Source organism: Salvia hispanica, chromosome 6, assembly GCF_029641045.1.
Source record: "Salvia hispanica isolate PSC_SH4W2 chromosome 6, Shi_PSC_v1, whole genome shotgun sequence".
Lineage (NCBI taxonomy): Eukaryota > Viridiplantae > Streptophyta > Magnoliopsida > Lamiales > Lamiaceae > Salvia > Salvia hispanica.
Window position 1 is genome coordinate 21,583,100 of NC_142697.1, and position 13,205 is coordinate 21,596,304.

Genomic DNA, 13,205 nt, shown 5'->3' on the forward strand with positions numbered 1-13,205 from the left:
ACTTAACAAGTCAATTTCTACTAACACTTGAGAAATCATCCATTTTAAATGGCCTTCTGTGATTTAGCATGCACGAAATCATCATTACATATTTTCTCACATAAGCAAATTTAACTAAAAAACAATTAGGTTTTGGATACAAAAAAAAAATCCAATAAGAATATCCGCTAGAACTTGTTTCATACTACTATTATCAGTAATGAATAATATGAAACTATGATCAATTTAAAATACATGGAAACGCTAGTAGTAGTAGTAGTAGTAGTATTTGTATTTACGTATATTTACTAGTTACCATCAACACAACAATCATTTATCACTGTTACTTTAAACATTATCCACAACTCTTCATCACTACACTATTCGTATTTTACAATTCTTTATTTATAACTTTCAAATATACTACTAAATGAAAACTACTACTAAAAGTTTCATAGTAAAAAGTTTCATTGAATTGAATTTCTTTTTCAATTTTTTTACATCTAATATTTCAATTTATAAAAAAGTGAAAAAACCGGAAATGCCACGTAAGCACGGCAAGTTCAATGTTGTGCTCCGATATTGAGCATGCCCTAAATATATCCGACTGCACTCAATTTTGTTGGGTGCGGTCACACATCTACCGACGAAGCAATATGACCCGAGCTTGAATGACACGGCATCCATACTCCACTTTTAGGTCGAATGAAGACTTTTATACTATATGGAGTATTAGCCCAAGTGGTCAGCTCCATATAGGGAATTGGATTACCTCTACAATCCATAATCTCAAATATCAGAGCCTTACATCTGTCCGTAGAATCACAAGAGCTCATCATAACCGTTGATTAATTCAACATATAAGTATATCTAACATGTTATATCAACAGTTGAAGATATATGACATGATCTATTTGCCACAAAAAGCATAGAGAAAAGATAAGCAGCAAAAAGTAAATGGAAACTGAAAAGTGAAAAATGCAAGTGGTTGGTGTGATGTGAACAGAGTTTTTGCTAGAGAATGTGCATTAGTTATGTACTGTTTATTGTAAAACTGATGTAAACATGCATATTTATAAAGTTGACTTATATTTTGAGTAATGCATCATCATTGTATCAACTGTTGTGGGCTGGGGTGCACTATCACCACAACTTTTTTGCTTATAAAACCAGCTCCCCAACCCTGAAAATCCTACAAATTCAAGGGCAGCCACCAATCATATGATGAAGAGCTCTGTTTTGTGTATTGTTTTGGTGATTATGTTGTTAAATGCAGGTGATTAGTTAGTTTGAAATCTAAATTTGTTGGTACAGAAAAAAGATTTTTCTTATGTTTGTGTTTGTTTCTGCAGGAACCATTGAGTGCTCTGCAACTGCAATTGGCACCACCAACACCTTCCTCTCTCCTCACAAGGTAAGATATTTGTAGCTCTTAAATTAGAATAGTTTTGTTTAGTAAGAATATTGCTTATGGCTTATATTTATGATGAGATAATCTGGAAATTATGCAGGCAGGAGTCCATGCACATTCAAGAAAGCTCCTTGAATTCGACGTGGTGCTTGATTACGACAATGCAGGCCCTAATCCGAAGCACGAGCCAAGAGGAGGGAAGAAAGGAGGCGGTGGCGCTAGAAATCCTTAATTTTGTAGTGCTAATTAGTATATGAGGTTTCATCAATAAAACAATGTTCCTAATGGTCATTAAGGACATTCTTCAATGCTTTATCTACCTTTATCCATACCGATATAATATCAGAGTGGTATGAGTTTTGAGTTTTACTTTAATCTTGATGTTGTTCTAGGCTATAATAAGGATGTTGGTGTAATTATGTGCTGCTTAATCTGCATCAAGAGGAAATAATTATGAGAGAGAATATATAGTGCATGGATGGTGTGTAATAATGATATGCACAGTTATGTGTAATGCTAACTCCACTAATCTCTTTGATTCAGTTTTATCCTTAGCTATTTAATGAAAATTAGTCACATCCCACTTGGATGCTTTTCTTACAGCAAGAATCAGTTTTGCCTTGATGGTGACTGGATTTACCAAGTTAATGAATCTTGTAAAACAAATCCACCTCCAAATTCTTGGTGACACAAGATTGGAAGAGATGCTGATGATTGGAGAACTATATTGGACTGTTCAATTTTCTTGATTGCTGCTCAGATAAATGAGGCCTGATTTCTACACAGCACCATGGTGAGGTAAACTAGCAGTTGTAATATTTCACTTGTCATAGCATCTATGTACACATGGTCGTTGCATCTCGTGTTGATCACGAGATCAAAGTTGAGTTGAGATCCATATACCAAGCGAAACGAAAGTGATAGTAGCTACAGCTTGAACCAATTCCAACGCAATGTTGGGTTTCTGTACCCCAAGATTTAGCTTCTGCCAGTCTGTTCGCCTGTTCGCACCAACACACGAGATGAGATATACAGCCTATTCACCAAAAATATGAACAAGGTTGTGCATATGTACCTCAGATCAGCAATGATAATGGTGATGTTATCTTGTGAGCCTCCGTCCTGCAATACAAATTCGTTGTACACGGGTCAATAACGTGTTAGCTCACATATGCAATTTAACACGGTTTATCAATTACCAGAGCCACTTGTGCAAGAGCCTCAGAAGCCATCTACCAAAAAAAAGGAGATAAAAATCATTTCAACTATTTCATGAACCTCATAACTCATAAGTTACTCAGCCATGGTTCACAACTAACCTGAACATCTCCGTGTTTGTAAAGCTGATTTCTGATGAAATTTATTACATCCGAGCTACAAATAATGAGAAGAAAACTAAATAAACCCATAGTGATGAATAGAAATAGATAAAGGTCGCATGGCCTTTGTTTCTCACCTGTTCATGTAATCCCACAAGCCGTCAGATGCCAATACTACAAACTCAGCATCCGGTCCAAGAGCTGTCTCGAAAACATCAGGAGAAGCGGTAACTAAGTCCCCAGTAAATTGTATGCTGACCAAAATAACAAAAACTTACATCAAAGAAAATGAAACAACAACTATTTGGAACTGCAGCAAATTCTAGAGTATACTAGTTTCAAGGGATTTGAACAGAAAAATATTATTTCAAACTATCCATATTAATGCAAAGAACAATAGACCTCTTCTCTTACCGTGAAGCAAATTTTTCAGTCCATCGTCCTTCCTCGACTCCCTTCCTCAGCATCCTTCCATAAAAAGAATAGATAAACGAAAAGGTTAGCTAATGAAAATATTGTGAGAGCTTCAGAAATTTTGGGTAAGGCAAAAGGACTAACTCGTATTTCTTGGTCTTGAACCGTATGTCACCAAAGGCACGGGATACAGAGATGTCTCCACAAATCCTTCCATTGACAATCTGCATAAACAAGGAAAGATTGCATCTATTAGATTGTTGCTTATAGAGCTTTACTTTTTCAACATATGTTTGCTGCATAGAGAAAATGAGCAGAAACACACACCCAACCACCGGCCTCTCTGATTCTCCTGATTTCTTGCAGTGGGACTGGCTTGGTCCCGTAGGGCCTATGAGAATCGGTCAAGACTTCTGTTTTTCCCGATCGTGATAGAGCCTGCATTTGGTAAAATAAATCAGAAGAATCTAAAACACATTTTTAAGTACCTCTACTGGAATAAAACAAGAAATGTACGGAGAAAGGGATCTGGTTTCTCCATGATCGTACCAAGCATGAGTCACCAACATGAGAAACAAACAGCACATCATCGCGAAGAAAGACAACAGTCGCTGTGGCACCAGACTCGTCTTCTTCTCCCCTCTTCTCAAGCCTTTACAAAATAAAACCTTCAATACAATCACATACCATGTATAATCCATATTTTCGACTGAATATATAGATTTATAATCTATGCTCCACATACAAAGAAGCACTAGTTTCTTTACCATTTCAAGAGTTTGGCATCCGCACTTTCAAAAGCGTCTTCTAGTGCCTTCTTGATCGCTTTGAAATCCTTCCCACTTAACAGTCTCTTTTTGCCTTGTAATGCAGCATAACATTCTTTGTACAATTCTTCCCTGCACCACAAGAGCACCATTTGATGGCTCCTACTCTATACTAATAGGGGAATTTACTATATAACATACACGAGTGAGCATTTTTATATTCATCTCAAGGATTTCTGTGATCCTAATACTTTCAATCAAATATGAACCAAGTAGGTCACCTTAAATTACAGAGATAATTAAGGGCTTTAAGATATCCCTAGTTTCTAACTCATCCATCTATCTAGCCTAATCTGCAAAAGTAAATACCCTCTTAATCAATTCCAATGATACTAACGCAGTAAGAAAACTACTAACTCTCAGTTGTAAAAATGAAACAATTACTGCAAAACTCCAGTTAGGTGGAATATGATTAATACACATGTAAATCAATCATGAGATCACACTGATTCATTGCTCTCTAATACCTATAAACTACGAGACAAAGCGAAAGCAAACGACAAAATAATAATTACCAAAAAATCAGCATAAGTTGTACATACTTGAGGAATTGAACAGAAGAGAATCCGGCATGGCCATCAAAAACTGCAGCATAGGAGAATCCATCAAGCTCATCAGACTGAACAATGACGGCATCATCCTCCATCTCTTTGCGGGCTCCCTTGAGCTGAGCCGACCCCCATCTGATCCCCGGCACGCTTGCAATCGAAGAAGGCGCGTCTATTGCGATGGCGGAGCAGAGTATTCTTCCCTCTCCGCCCTTTACTAAGATGTTACTCCTCTTGGAAGTCTGGTCGGAACCATAGTTGCCGCAGATTTTATTCAGCAAAAACTTGTGTAGCTGTGGACTGCATAAGGCCATATCTCATTAATGGTGAAAGAATCAAGAGGGTGCAAGAATCATATCTCACTAATGGCGAAATTCTTGGTGTGAGACTATATTTTGCCTGGTTGAGGTTTAATGAGAGATGATAACTGAATTAACGGCTTGGATTTTCTTGTTTTGAGTCCATCAACCAGGATGCTAGTGGGCCGGGTTGATCTCTTTGGGCCTTGGCCCATTTTATTCGGGGCTTAGGCTTTGATTTAGGAGTAGTATTTAATTTCACACAGAAAAAATTAATACAGTGCTGAAAATAGTGATCGTCTTCATCAGTAACAAAACGACATTTACTAAATTACCCCTTATGAAAGCTTAAAGCCCTTACCCTCGCCGCCGAGCCTGATATCCCCGTTCATCTACAAAAACCCCTTCCTTATACGGCGGTGATTATGGCTTATCTACAATACGGAAGAAATGCGATGCGGAAGAGCACGATGCACCACCCGCTGCTGTTCGCCGCTCAAGGCGTTCGTTATCGGAAGCTGGAAGTTATCCTGACGACTGTTAGCACCTCAATTTTGCCCTATTTTCTCATTTCCCCCCTCAATACAACGCCTTAATGCTTTTTCATTTTGCTGATCTAGACGATTGATAAGCTCGGAAAAGCTGGTGAAACTGTCAAGGTTGCGCCAGGGTTTTTCCGGAATCATTTGATGCCGAAATTGCTCGCTGTACCGAATATCGACAAGTTTGCGCATCTCATTCATGAGCAGCGCAAGGTATTTCCTTCCTTAGGTTTAACTAATGTCTCGGAGTAATTGATTGTGTGATTACATTCATGATTATTTTCATTAGCAATCTGAACTCGTATGTTTGATTGTTGATCTTTACAAAGACTTGTTACTTTGGTCGTTTATGCTGAACAAAAAGAAGTTCGAATTTATAAAATTGCAGAATTACTAGTCGGTAAGAGGTGCTCCTTTAGGTGGTTTAGGAAGCGGTGCTAGTTAATGTGGAATAAAGTTATGAGATCAATATCATCTAAACAGGCTTGGGATGAGATTGCATCCAAAGGTATGGCCTTATTCTAAAAAACTGCTCATAGTAGGAGTACCTTGTTATGCTGGTCCATTGTTAAGAGAAGTTCTGCTACCAAGTGGAAGTGGACAATAGTCTCCTCGGGTGATCATTGTTGTCACTTTAAGTGTTTTGCTTTTTCGATGTGTTTTGAGCTATTGGTAGTTTGGTACTGCCTTGAAAATTTCTTGTTTATTTGATGCATCAGATTACCTGATTTAATGTTATGATGATGTTTGTAATCCTTTAGAGCTGTATTACTTCTATCAGATCTACCAGCCTAAGGAGGTTGAAACGGTTAAAGTAGTTGTAAAGAGTGATGAAACAAAGACTAAAGAGTATGTGGCTGCAGCAAACCGCCTTGCTAAAACCAGAGTGGTTAGTAGTTCAAATTTTAAGCTTTACTCTTTCTACATGTAATGCTGGAGAAGTTTTCCTGAAAATAGCTATCTCAACTCTTTTTTTTATTGAAGTACTACGGTAAATTAGTTCAATATTATCATATCAGTTCTTCTCTGTCCTATTGGTTCTTTATAAATCATTCTGAAGCTTTTTACTACGACATTTATCTCTTGATGCTGCACTACGAAATAGTGTAATTCTGTTGATTGATTGAATAATTGGTTCTCGGTTGTCTCATTATTGACTTTATTACCGAGCAATCAACTAACTCTTAACACCTATAAACCTATCATTCGAAATCGATTAGTTTTATGTCATGTAGTGTGATTTAATTCTGCTTCCGTTCTTTCTTTCAAGAATTCTCTCCTTGTGTTTTCCGTTCCCTATATCTAGTATAGGCTTAGAAGCAACTAGGAAGTGTATAGTTCAAAATGTTGTTATCTAAATTTATCATGGAACACTGCTTCAATATTTTCTATTAAATGTAAAGTCATTTATGCCTCCCATTCTGTCAGAATATACGGAAGTTCATCATAGAGGGAAAAGGAGATGAATTGCGTGAACCAGTAACCAAGGAAGAAGTCTTGGCTGAGGTATGAGTTTACTATTTTGCTATTGAGATTCAGAGATTAGCCTAAGCTATGGCTTATGAATTCAAATTATTGTTTGTAGGGCATGTCTTGGTAATTATCTCTACTGTATGATACTATGATGTAATGTAAAAGTGCATAAACTCAATTTAGTAAAAGGGTTTTGGAGCCATTATAAGGGGATATAACAAGTGTCCAGGAACTGGTCTGTTGTGCATTCAATCAAGAAATGACAATGTGAAATGCTGCCAAAAAAACGTCTTTCAAATTTGAGCTGCCATTTGCTCTGTTGACTTAATATGACAACTGTGTTTTATTACCCAATAATGAAATGTATACTTGAGTCCTTGACTTAGGAAATGTAAATAGAATCATCTTAAACATGTAAGCTAAAAAGTTGATTGAAATCTTCCTGGTGGTGGACACAATGAAAATTTTCACCACGTAGGTATTAAAATGCGCATGTTTGCCATCTTGTTGAATGCAGTTTCTTATTGTTTCTGATTTATGAGCTGTCTATTTATTTATCTGAGTGCTTGTAAAGAACTTGGCTTACTTCTCACTTCACCCTATTTGTATGTGGCATGAAAAAGCTGTTTATAATCTTTCAATTAAATCAATGAAATGACCCAACTTTTGTTGATTAAGGTGCTTTCTTGTTATAAATTAGATTGTTGGTTTTGATTATGCTTTGATCAATAATTGAATAATGACTGATCTAACTAATTTATTTATTTTCTGGAAACAATCAGATAGCGAGGCAGCTTCAGGTGCATATTGAACCTGAAAATCTGCACCTGCCGACTCCATTGTCGACTGTAGGGGAGCATAAGGTGCCACTCCGGTTGCCGAAATCCATTCCTAAACCAGCAGGAGAAGATTGGATTCTCAATATCAAAATCAGGAAAAGATAAAAAGGAGGACCAGATGTTATCTGCAGTTGAATGCTTCAAGTTGTCAGATGTAGCAGATTAGTCATTTGATGCCATTTTTTTTTTGTCTTGCATTTTTGGGCACAGACAAGTTTATGTCTCGTTGATGTGAACCTTAAACACTTTTGCAAGATCTTTTTCCAGAAAAACGATTTTCCCATTTGCTTATATTATCCCATTTACTCCCTCGTGGGACAGAGGGAGTACATAATAAAAACTTAAAACTTACACATCAAACTGTTGAGAACAAGGTTATGTTTCTCCAATTTTTCTGCAATCATTTTAGACGCGTCTTGAATGTTGTTTTCGTAAAACAATGAATACAATGTGGCGTTGTTCCTTCTGTATATTGTCATACTCATTTGACTCAAAAGTTTACAATAGGCATGGTCATGGTGTTAATATCTTCGAATATTTTGGAACAGATTACAAACGTAAATCAAATCTACTCTTTTATTTGTTATACTCTCCACCCTAAAAAAATAGACTAGTTTCGTTGGATCCTCCCCCAAGATTAGACCAAGTCTAAATATAATACTACTTAGTTTTAATCCAATTATACACCACTAATAATGTAAATTCCACAATCCATTGCTTTTTTTTTCTCCATCTCTTGCTTACTAATTGCACATTAACTTTGTCTATTTTTTGAAGATGGTAATTGGCGAGAGTATTATTCTTAAACTATTAATATGTGCCCTTTATGATCAAATAATTTTTCCTATTTCCATGAAGTGTAGTACTACGATAAATACTCCAGACTGCCACTATGTTTCATGGGTATGATGCAAGGACGATACGATATATCACCTCCGTCTAAAAAAATAGACAAAGTTATAATTTAAATGACACAAGTTTTAATGTGCGATTGATAAAGTAAGAGAGAAAGAGAAAAGGTGGTGGAAGTATTCCATATTTAGAATTGGTCCAATTTTAATGGACGGCCAAAAATGATAAAATTAGTCTATTTTTTGTAGACGGAGGTAGTAATAATACGCACACAATTTATTTTTCAAAATTTAGTGTGTGGTTAGTCAAAAGTACCATCTCTTAAAAATAAAAATATAACCTATAAGTTAAATATGATGTGCAAATAATAGTTAGTAAGATGAAAACTTCAATTAAAATATTTTTAAATAACATAAATAATATCTGAAAATTATAAAAGGATAAAAAATCAAAGTTGTTAGTAATCAACTTCAAATGCAGCCTAAAAAATAAATCCACCCTATATGCAGCCGTACACAAACTCGTATTCTTGATATATCTAATACTAGTACAATAGTATGATATTTCAAACAGAGTTAGTCGCTCACATTTATACAAAAGTTAGCCTTGATTGCTGCATGTTGTTCATATGTATGCAAACTCAGTGGGGTATTTTTTTAGGTTGTAAAATTTTACTATAGTACATTTTAAGTTCAAATACAAAATTAGAACCCGCAATTGTTTGGATATTAGAGCATCTCCAATGCAAATAGGCCAGTTATAGGTCAGCCACTCTCTCTTCATGTCATGTTAGCAGCACTAAAAATCCACCTGCCACATCAGATTTAGGCCAGCCATAGGTCAGCCGCAATAAAAATAATTCAAAATATACTATATTTACGGAATTAAAATTACGATTAAATTACGGATTAAATTTACGACACAGATACGGGAAAATTAATTCATTTCATTCAAAAAAAGCACAAAGATTTAAAAAAAATACATGATTTTTTTTAAAAAAAAAGGGCTTCCACACACGAGCCCCGCCACTCTCTACTCCTCGTCGCCGTCGCCGCCACCGCTGCCGCCACCCGGGGTATCTGACCCCACGTCGGAACCCCCCATCTGTGCCCTCGCGGTATCCAAATCAACCCGCATGCTCTCGAGCATCGAGTGAAGAAACATTTTCTCCGTGGGGTCAGTGGCGTTCTTCCAATCTTGGAAGACCTTGTACATCTGCTCCCGCGTTTTGTTACGCGAATAGAGAGTGTACTCGAGTGGGGCGGGTGGGAGGGCGGCGGACTGGACCTCATGGGGCGATAGGGGGGATCCTCCCCTCGCAGCCCGTTGCGCCCGCTTCTGTCCAACCGGGCGAGGGCGACCAGCAAATGAAGGAGGGGATGAAAACTCCTCAGCATTCGGGGGGAGGTCGTGGGATCCGCCGCTGCTGCCGCTGTAGTCGCCGGTATAGTTCAGCCTCTACTTCTTCGGCCACCCAGCGTCGCACCCCGCACGGAACTTCTCGGACTCCTTCAGCAACTCAAAGCATTCCCAGAAGTGGAAATCCTTGTACTTCCCCGCCAAGGGGAACTGACTCTCGGCTATCCTCCGGGCGTCCTCCTCATTCTGCCCACTACTGAGCTGACGGAGGGCGTTGGAGTACAACGCCAAAAAACGGCCGACCACGGTCCTGATGCGCTCCCACCCCTTCCGGACCTCTTCCCCGCTGAAGTCCTTCCCGTGCGGGCAGTGCCTCCTGTAGGCAGCTCTAATCTTCGCCCACATGTTGACGACCCGCTGGTTGTTCGCAACCAGCGGATCGTCGCACACCTCCAACCACCCCCTGGCCACCCCGGCGTACTCATTCTCCGTCCACTTCCTTCGGCCGGGGGTGTCATCACCAACGGGCTGCGACGACTCGCCGACCGCCTTGGCCTTCCCCCTTGTCTTCTTTTTCTTCGCCGCGGCCCGCCCCGCTGGAACGGGAGTGTCCGGATCGCCGAGATCGATCCTCATGTCATGCAATGACAAAAGGTCATCGCCAGTGAACTGCGTCTCCACTGGGGTCGACGTGTGAGACGAATCCGTCAAAAAATCCAGAGAGGGACGATAGACCGTGTCCCCCCCTCCCCCCGATGACCCCTGCATCCCGGGATGCATACCCATCATCTGCTGCTGCATCTGGTGCATACCTCCCCACCCCTGCCCGCCGCCCTGCATACCCCACGGCATGTTCCCACCCCCTGGCGCTCCGGCCATCATCCCCATCAGCTAATTCCAAGGGACGTTAAACCCTCGGCTCATCTGCCCGCCCATCTGGCCCCATCCAGATCCCACGGGTACCGGGGAGTCTGAGATCCACTCGTCGCTGGACTGGACTCGTTGTTATGATCCATCGCTCGATGATGCTCTTGTATAGAAAGTTAGAGAGAGAGAAAACTCGTTAAAACAAGTGGTGCAAATGAAAATGAAACTAAAATCGCGTTTATATAGGTTTAAAAAAAAAAATCAAAAATCGTCGCTGGCCGATCGGGCCGCCATAATGGCGGCCAGCGCTTCGGCTAGCGACACGCGTTCGGCTAGCCCACGCCGAAAATTTGGCCGATTTGCCGCTGGCCGCCTCCAATGGTTCGACTAGCCGACCGGCTAGCGACGCGGATCGGCTAGCCGGCATTGGAGATACTCTTATATGGTTTTCTTGGAGGTAGCAATAGTTTGAAAAAATTAATTACAAAGTCTATGTTAAATTATACTCCAACACAATAAATCATCATACTACCTCCAGTCTATCCTAATTCAAATGTATATGAAACCTAGATTCTCCGTGTTGACCTTGTTTTCTGTTCCTTTTGACCATGTTTCTTAACGTGAAATTAGCACTATATACTAAAGAAAATGAAATCTCTCGTTTAATTACCGATTACGTTTGGTTTTTAGAAAAATAAAAATAAAAATAAATTTTAAAAACAGCATAAAGTATTTGTAGACTGTATTAATAATAATAATTATCATTATTATAATACTAATAGTATTAGCAATACAGTATACAAAAAATCAAACTACGAGTTAATTTAAATTCACACACATATATATAAGTCAGTCGGTGTAAAATGGCATGAATTTTAGTATGCGCACGCGCAGTATGATTTTTTGTGTGGAAGTAAATAACATGATTATCGTAATAAAAACATCATTAATTAGGGCTCATACACGATTCAGCCCCCATCATCTGTGATTGGTAATTTCTCTCTAATTAATGCACCACTTATATACTATTAAGTGTACTCCATAACAAATCCTACTTATTACTTTTTCGTAACTCCCATAAACGTGTGCACGAACTTCACCCCATTTCTTCTCCTCATTAATTAATCCTTAATTTCCCCTTATATAATCCCACTTTCGTTAGATTATCTTATTGTGAAGAAGAAAAAAAACATTTCACCCCACTTTCAGCCTTGCATGCAATAAAATGGCTTCCACAGGATATAAGTTTGAGAATCACAACGAACTTGGATTCTTTTTCCATGAAGAACCAATTACACCCCTAGTGTATGTAATCTTTCAACTCCTTGTTAATTTCGTTTTTATATATTTCTCTCTTTCTTGGTGGACTAATTTATCTACTTTTTTTAGGTCATGGGAGCAACAATTTGCAAGTGTTGAGGGGCTACATAATTTTCTTGAATATGAACCATTTCCATTAGCTCATCAATCTTCAAATGTTGAGCACACCGATTTCGATGATTTTTCCGGTGATTTGTGGGTTTTTGACGATCATCCATTACCGCTTCCCAACATCATTATGCCTAACCCTAACCCTAATCCAGTAATTACCGAGCAAGACTATCACACTGTTGATTCGAACATGCAAATTATGGTTTCCGAAAATCTATTGCAACAGTCCAACGACGTCGTGAGGAGAAGCGGGAGGCACAAATCCTCGGCCCTGCAGTTGGAAGAGATTCAAAAATACTTTGATTATCCGATAACTAGGGCTGCGAAAGAGCTCAACGTGGGCCTCACTGTGCTCAAGAAACGCTGCAGAGAGCTTCATATCACGCGGTGGCCGCATAGGAAGATCAAGAGCTTGAAATCTCTCATTCATAATGTCAAGGTATGTATATATACTATGTATTCGAAATCAATTACTTTTAAAACATGTTTGTTTTAATTGGTAATAGAAGTTGATGTATGTTTGTAGGAACTAGGTTTGACGAATGAGATTGAAATGCTGGAGGAGCATAAGAAAATGGTGGAAATGATACCGGAAATGGAGCTAACTGAGAGAACTAAGAAGTTGAGACAAGCTTGCTTCAAAGCCAATTACAAGAAGAGAAAGTCCTTCAAAAATTTGTTGGAGGGACCAAAATTACACCATTTCTAGTCCTAGTATACCTTATTTTCATGATTTTGAGTTTTAATTTAGACATGTGGAGCAAAATCAAACTTTTTATTTAGTTACATATGTGCAGTTGGTATAGTGTGTAACTAAACAAACGGTTTCCATTTCCTTGTCTGAATATCTGTATTGGGCCAAGTTCCAGTCCATTGGATTTCTGAGACAAAGATAATGGGCCTTTTTTGCGTTTGGGTTTCAATAAGTACTTCTATTCATTTAATTTAGAGTGAATAAATAATACATATGCGTTACCTATTAAGAAACATACACAAATTAATCAATTAATATGCTAGAAATGTTTTACTAAATTTGATAATGACA

The 13,205-nt window shown here is 38.6% G+C and overlaps 3 protein-coding genes and 1 long non-coding RNA gene across 4 annotated transcripts; 3 read left to right on the plus strand and 1 right to left on the minus strand.

The window, feature by feature from the left end:
- Positions 1-1,111: 1,111 nt before the first annotated feature.
- Positions 1,112-1,698, plus strand: LOC148923355 (uncharacterized). The gene is made up of 3 exons (XR_016132272.1): positions 1,112-1,255; positions 1,332-1,393; positions 1,491-1,698. It is a non-coding gene; the product is annotated as an uncharacterized LOC148923355 (long non-coding RNA).
- Positions 1,699-2,117: 419 nt separating this feature from the next.
- On the minus strand, positions 2,118-4,898 carry TAP38 (thylakoid-associated phosphatase 38). Its single transcript, XM_048102005.2, has 11 exons — positions 4,493-4,898; positions 3,891-4,022; positions 3,673-3,775; positions 3,451-3,561; positions 3,268-3,347; positions 3,124-3,177; positions 2,847-2,963; positions 2,710-2,764; positions 2,590-2,622; positions 2,466-2,512; positions 2,118-2,391 (listed from the first exon to the last, which is right to left on the minus strand). The coding sequence occupies exons 1-11, from the start codon at positions 4,810-4,812 to the stop codon at positions 2,268-2,270; spliced, it is 1,176 nt and encodes a 391-aa protein (XP_047957962.1). The 5' UTR covers positions 4,813-4,898; the 3' UTR covers positions 2,118-2,267.
- Positions 4,899-5,081: 183 nt separating this feature from the next.
- Positions 5,082-7,942, plus strand: LOC125203971 (Ribosomal protein L9/RNase H1). The gene is made up of 5 exons (XM_048102503.2): positions 5,082-5,336; positions 5,418-5,552; positions 6,121-6,228; positions 6,768-6,845; positions 7,595-7,942. The coding sequence occupies exons 1-5, from the start codon at positions 5,223-5,225 to the stop codon at positions 7,754-7,756; spliced, it is 597 nt and encodes a 198-aa protein (XP_047958460.1). The 5' UTR covers positions 5,082-5,222; the 3' UTR covers positions 7,757-7,942.
- Positions 7,943-11,954: 4,012 nt separating this feature from the next.
- RKD4 (RWP-RK domain-containing protein) lies at positions 11,955-12,869 on the plus strand. The gene is made up of 4 exons (XM_089061468.1): positions 11,955-12,034; positions 12,119-12,338; positions 12,387-12,599; positions 12,687-12,869. The coding sequence occupies exons 1-4, from the start codon at positions 11,955-11,957 to the stop codon at positions 12,867-12,869; spliced, it is 696 nt and encodes a 231-aa protein (XP_088917594.1).
- The last annotated feature ends 336 nt before the right edge of the window (positions 12,870-13,205 follow it).

What these genes read in the sequence shown, in the direction of transcription:
- TAP38 (XM_048102005.2), bottom strand. Translation starts at nt 4,812, where the DNA reads ATGGCCTTATGCAGTCCACAGCTACACAAGTTTTTGCTGAATAAAATC. An exon ending in CTCTTGCACAAGTGGCTCTG is followed by an intron (nt 2,513 to 2,589) that starts GTAATTGATAAA and finishes TTTGTATTGCAG; the next exon opens with GACGGAGGCTCACAAGATAA. An exon ending in ATTATCATTGCTGATCTGAG is followed by an intron (nt 2,392 to 2,465) that starts GTACATATGCAC and finishes TGGTGCGAACAG; the next exon opens with GCGAACAGACTGGCAGAAGC.
- LOC125203971 (XM_048102503.2), top strand. Translation starts at nt 5,223, where the DNA reads ATGGCTTATCTACAATACGGAAGAAATGCGATGCGGAAGAGCACGATG. An exon ending in TGGAAGTTATCCTGACGACT is followed by an intron (nt 5,337 to 5,417) that starts GTTAGCACCTCA and finishes TTGCTGATCTAG; the next exon opens with ACGATTGATAAGCTCGGAAA. An exon ending in GCCTTGCTAAAACCAGAGTG is followed by an intron (nt 6,229 to 6,767) that starts GTTAGTAGTTCA and finishes CCATTCTGTCAG; the next exon opens with AATATACGGAAGTTCATCAT.
- RKD4 (XM_089061468.1), top strand. Translation starts at nt 11,955, where the DNA reads ATGGCTTCCACAGGATATAAGTTTGAGAATCACAACGAACTTGGATTC. An exon ending in GAACCAATTACACCCCTAGT is followed by an intron (nt 12,035 to 12,118) that starts GTATGTAATCTT and finishes TACTTTTTTTAG; the next exon opens with GTCATGGGAGCAACAATTTG. An exon ending in CTCTCATTCATAATGTCAAG is followed by an intron (nt 12,600 to 12,686) that starts GTATGTATATAT and finishes GTATGTTTGTAG; the next exon opens with GAACTAGGTTTGACGAATGA.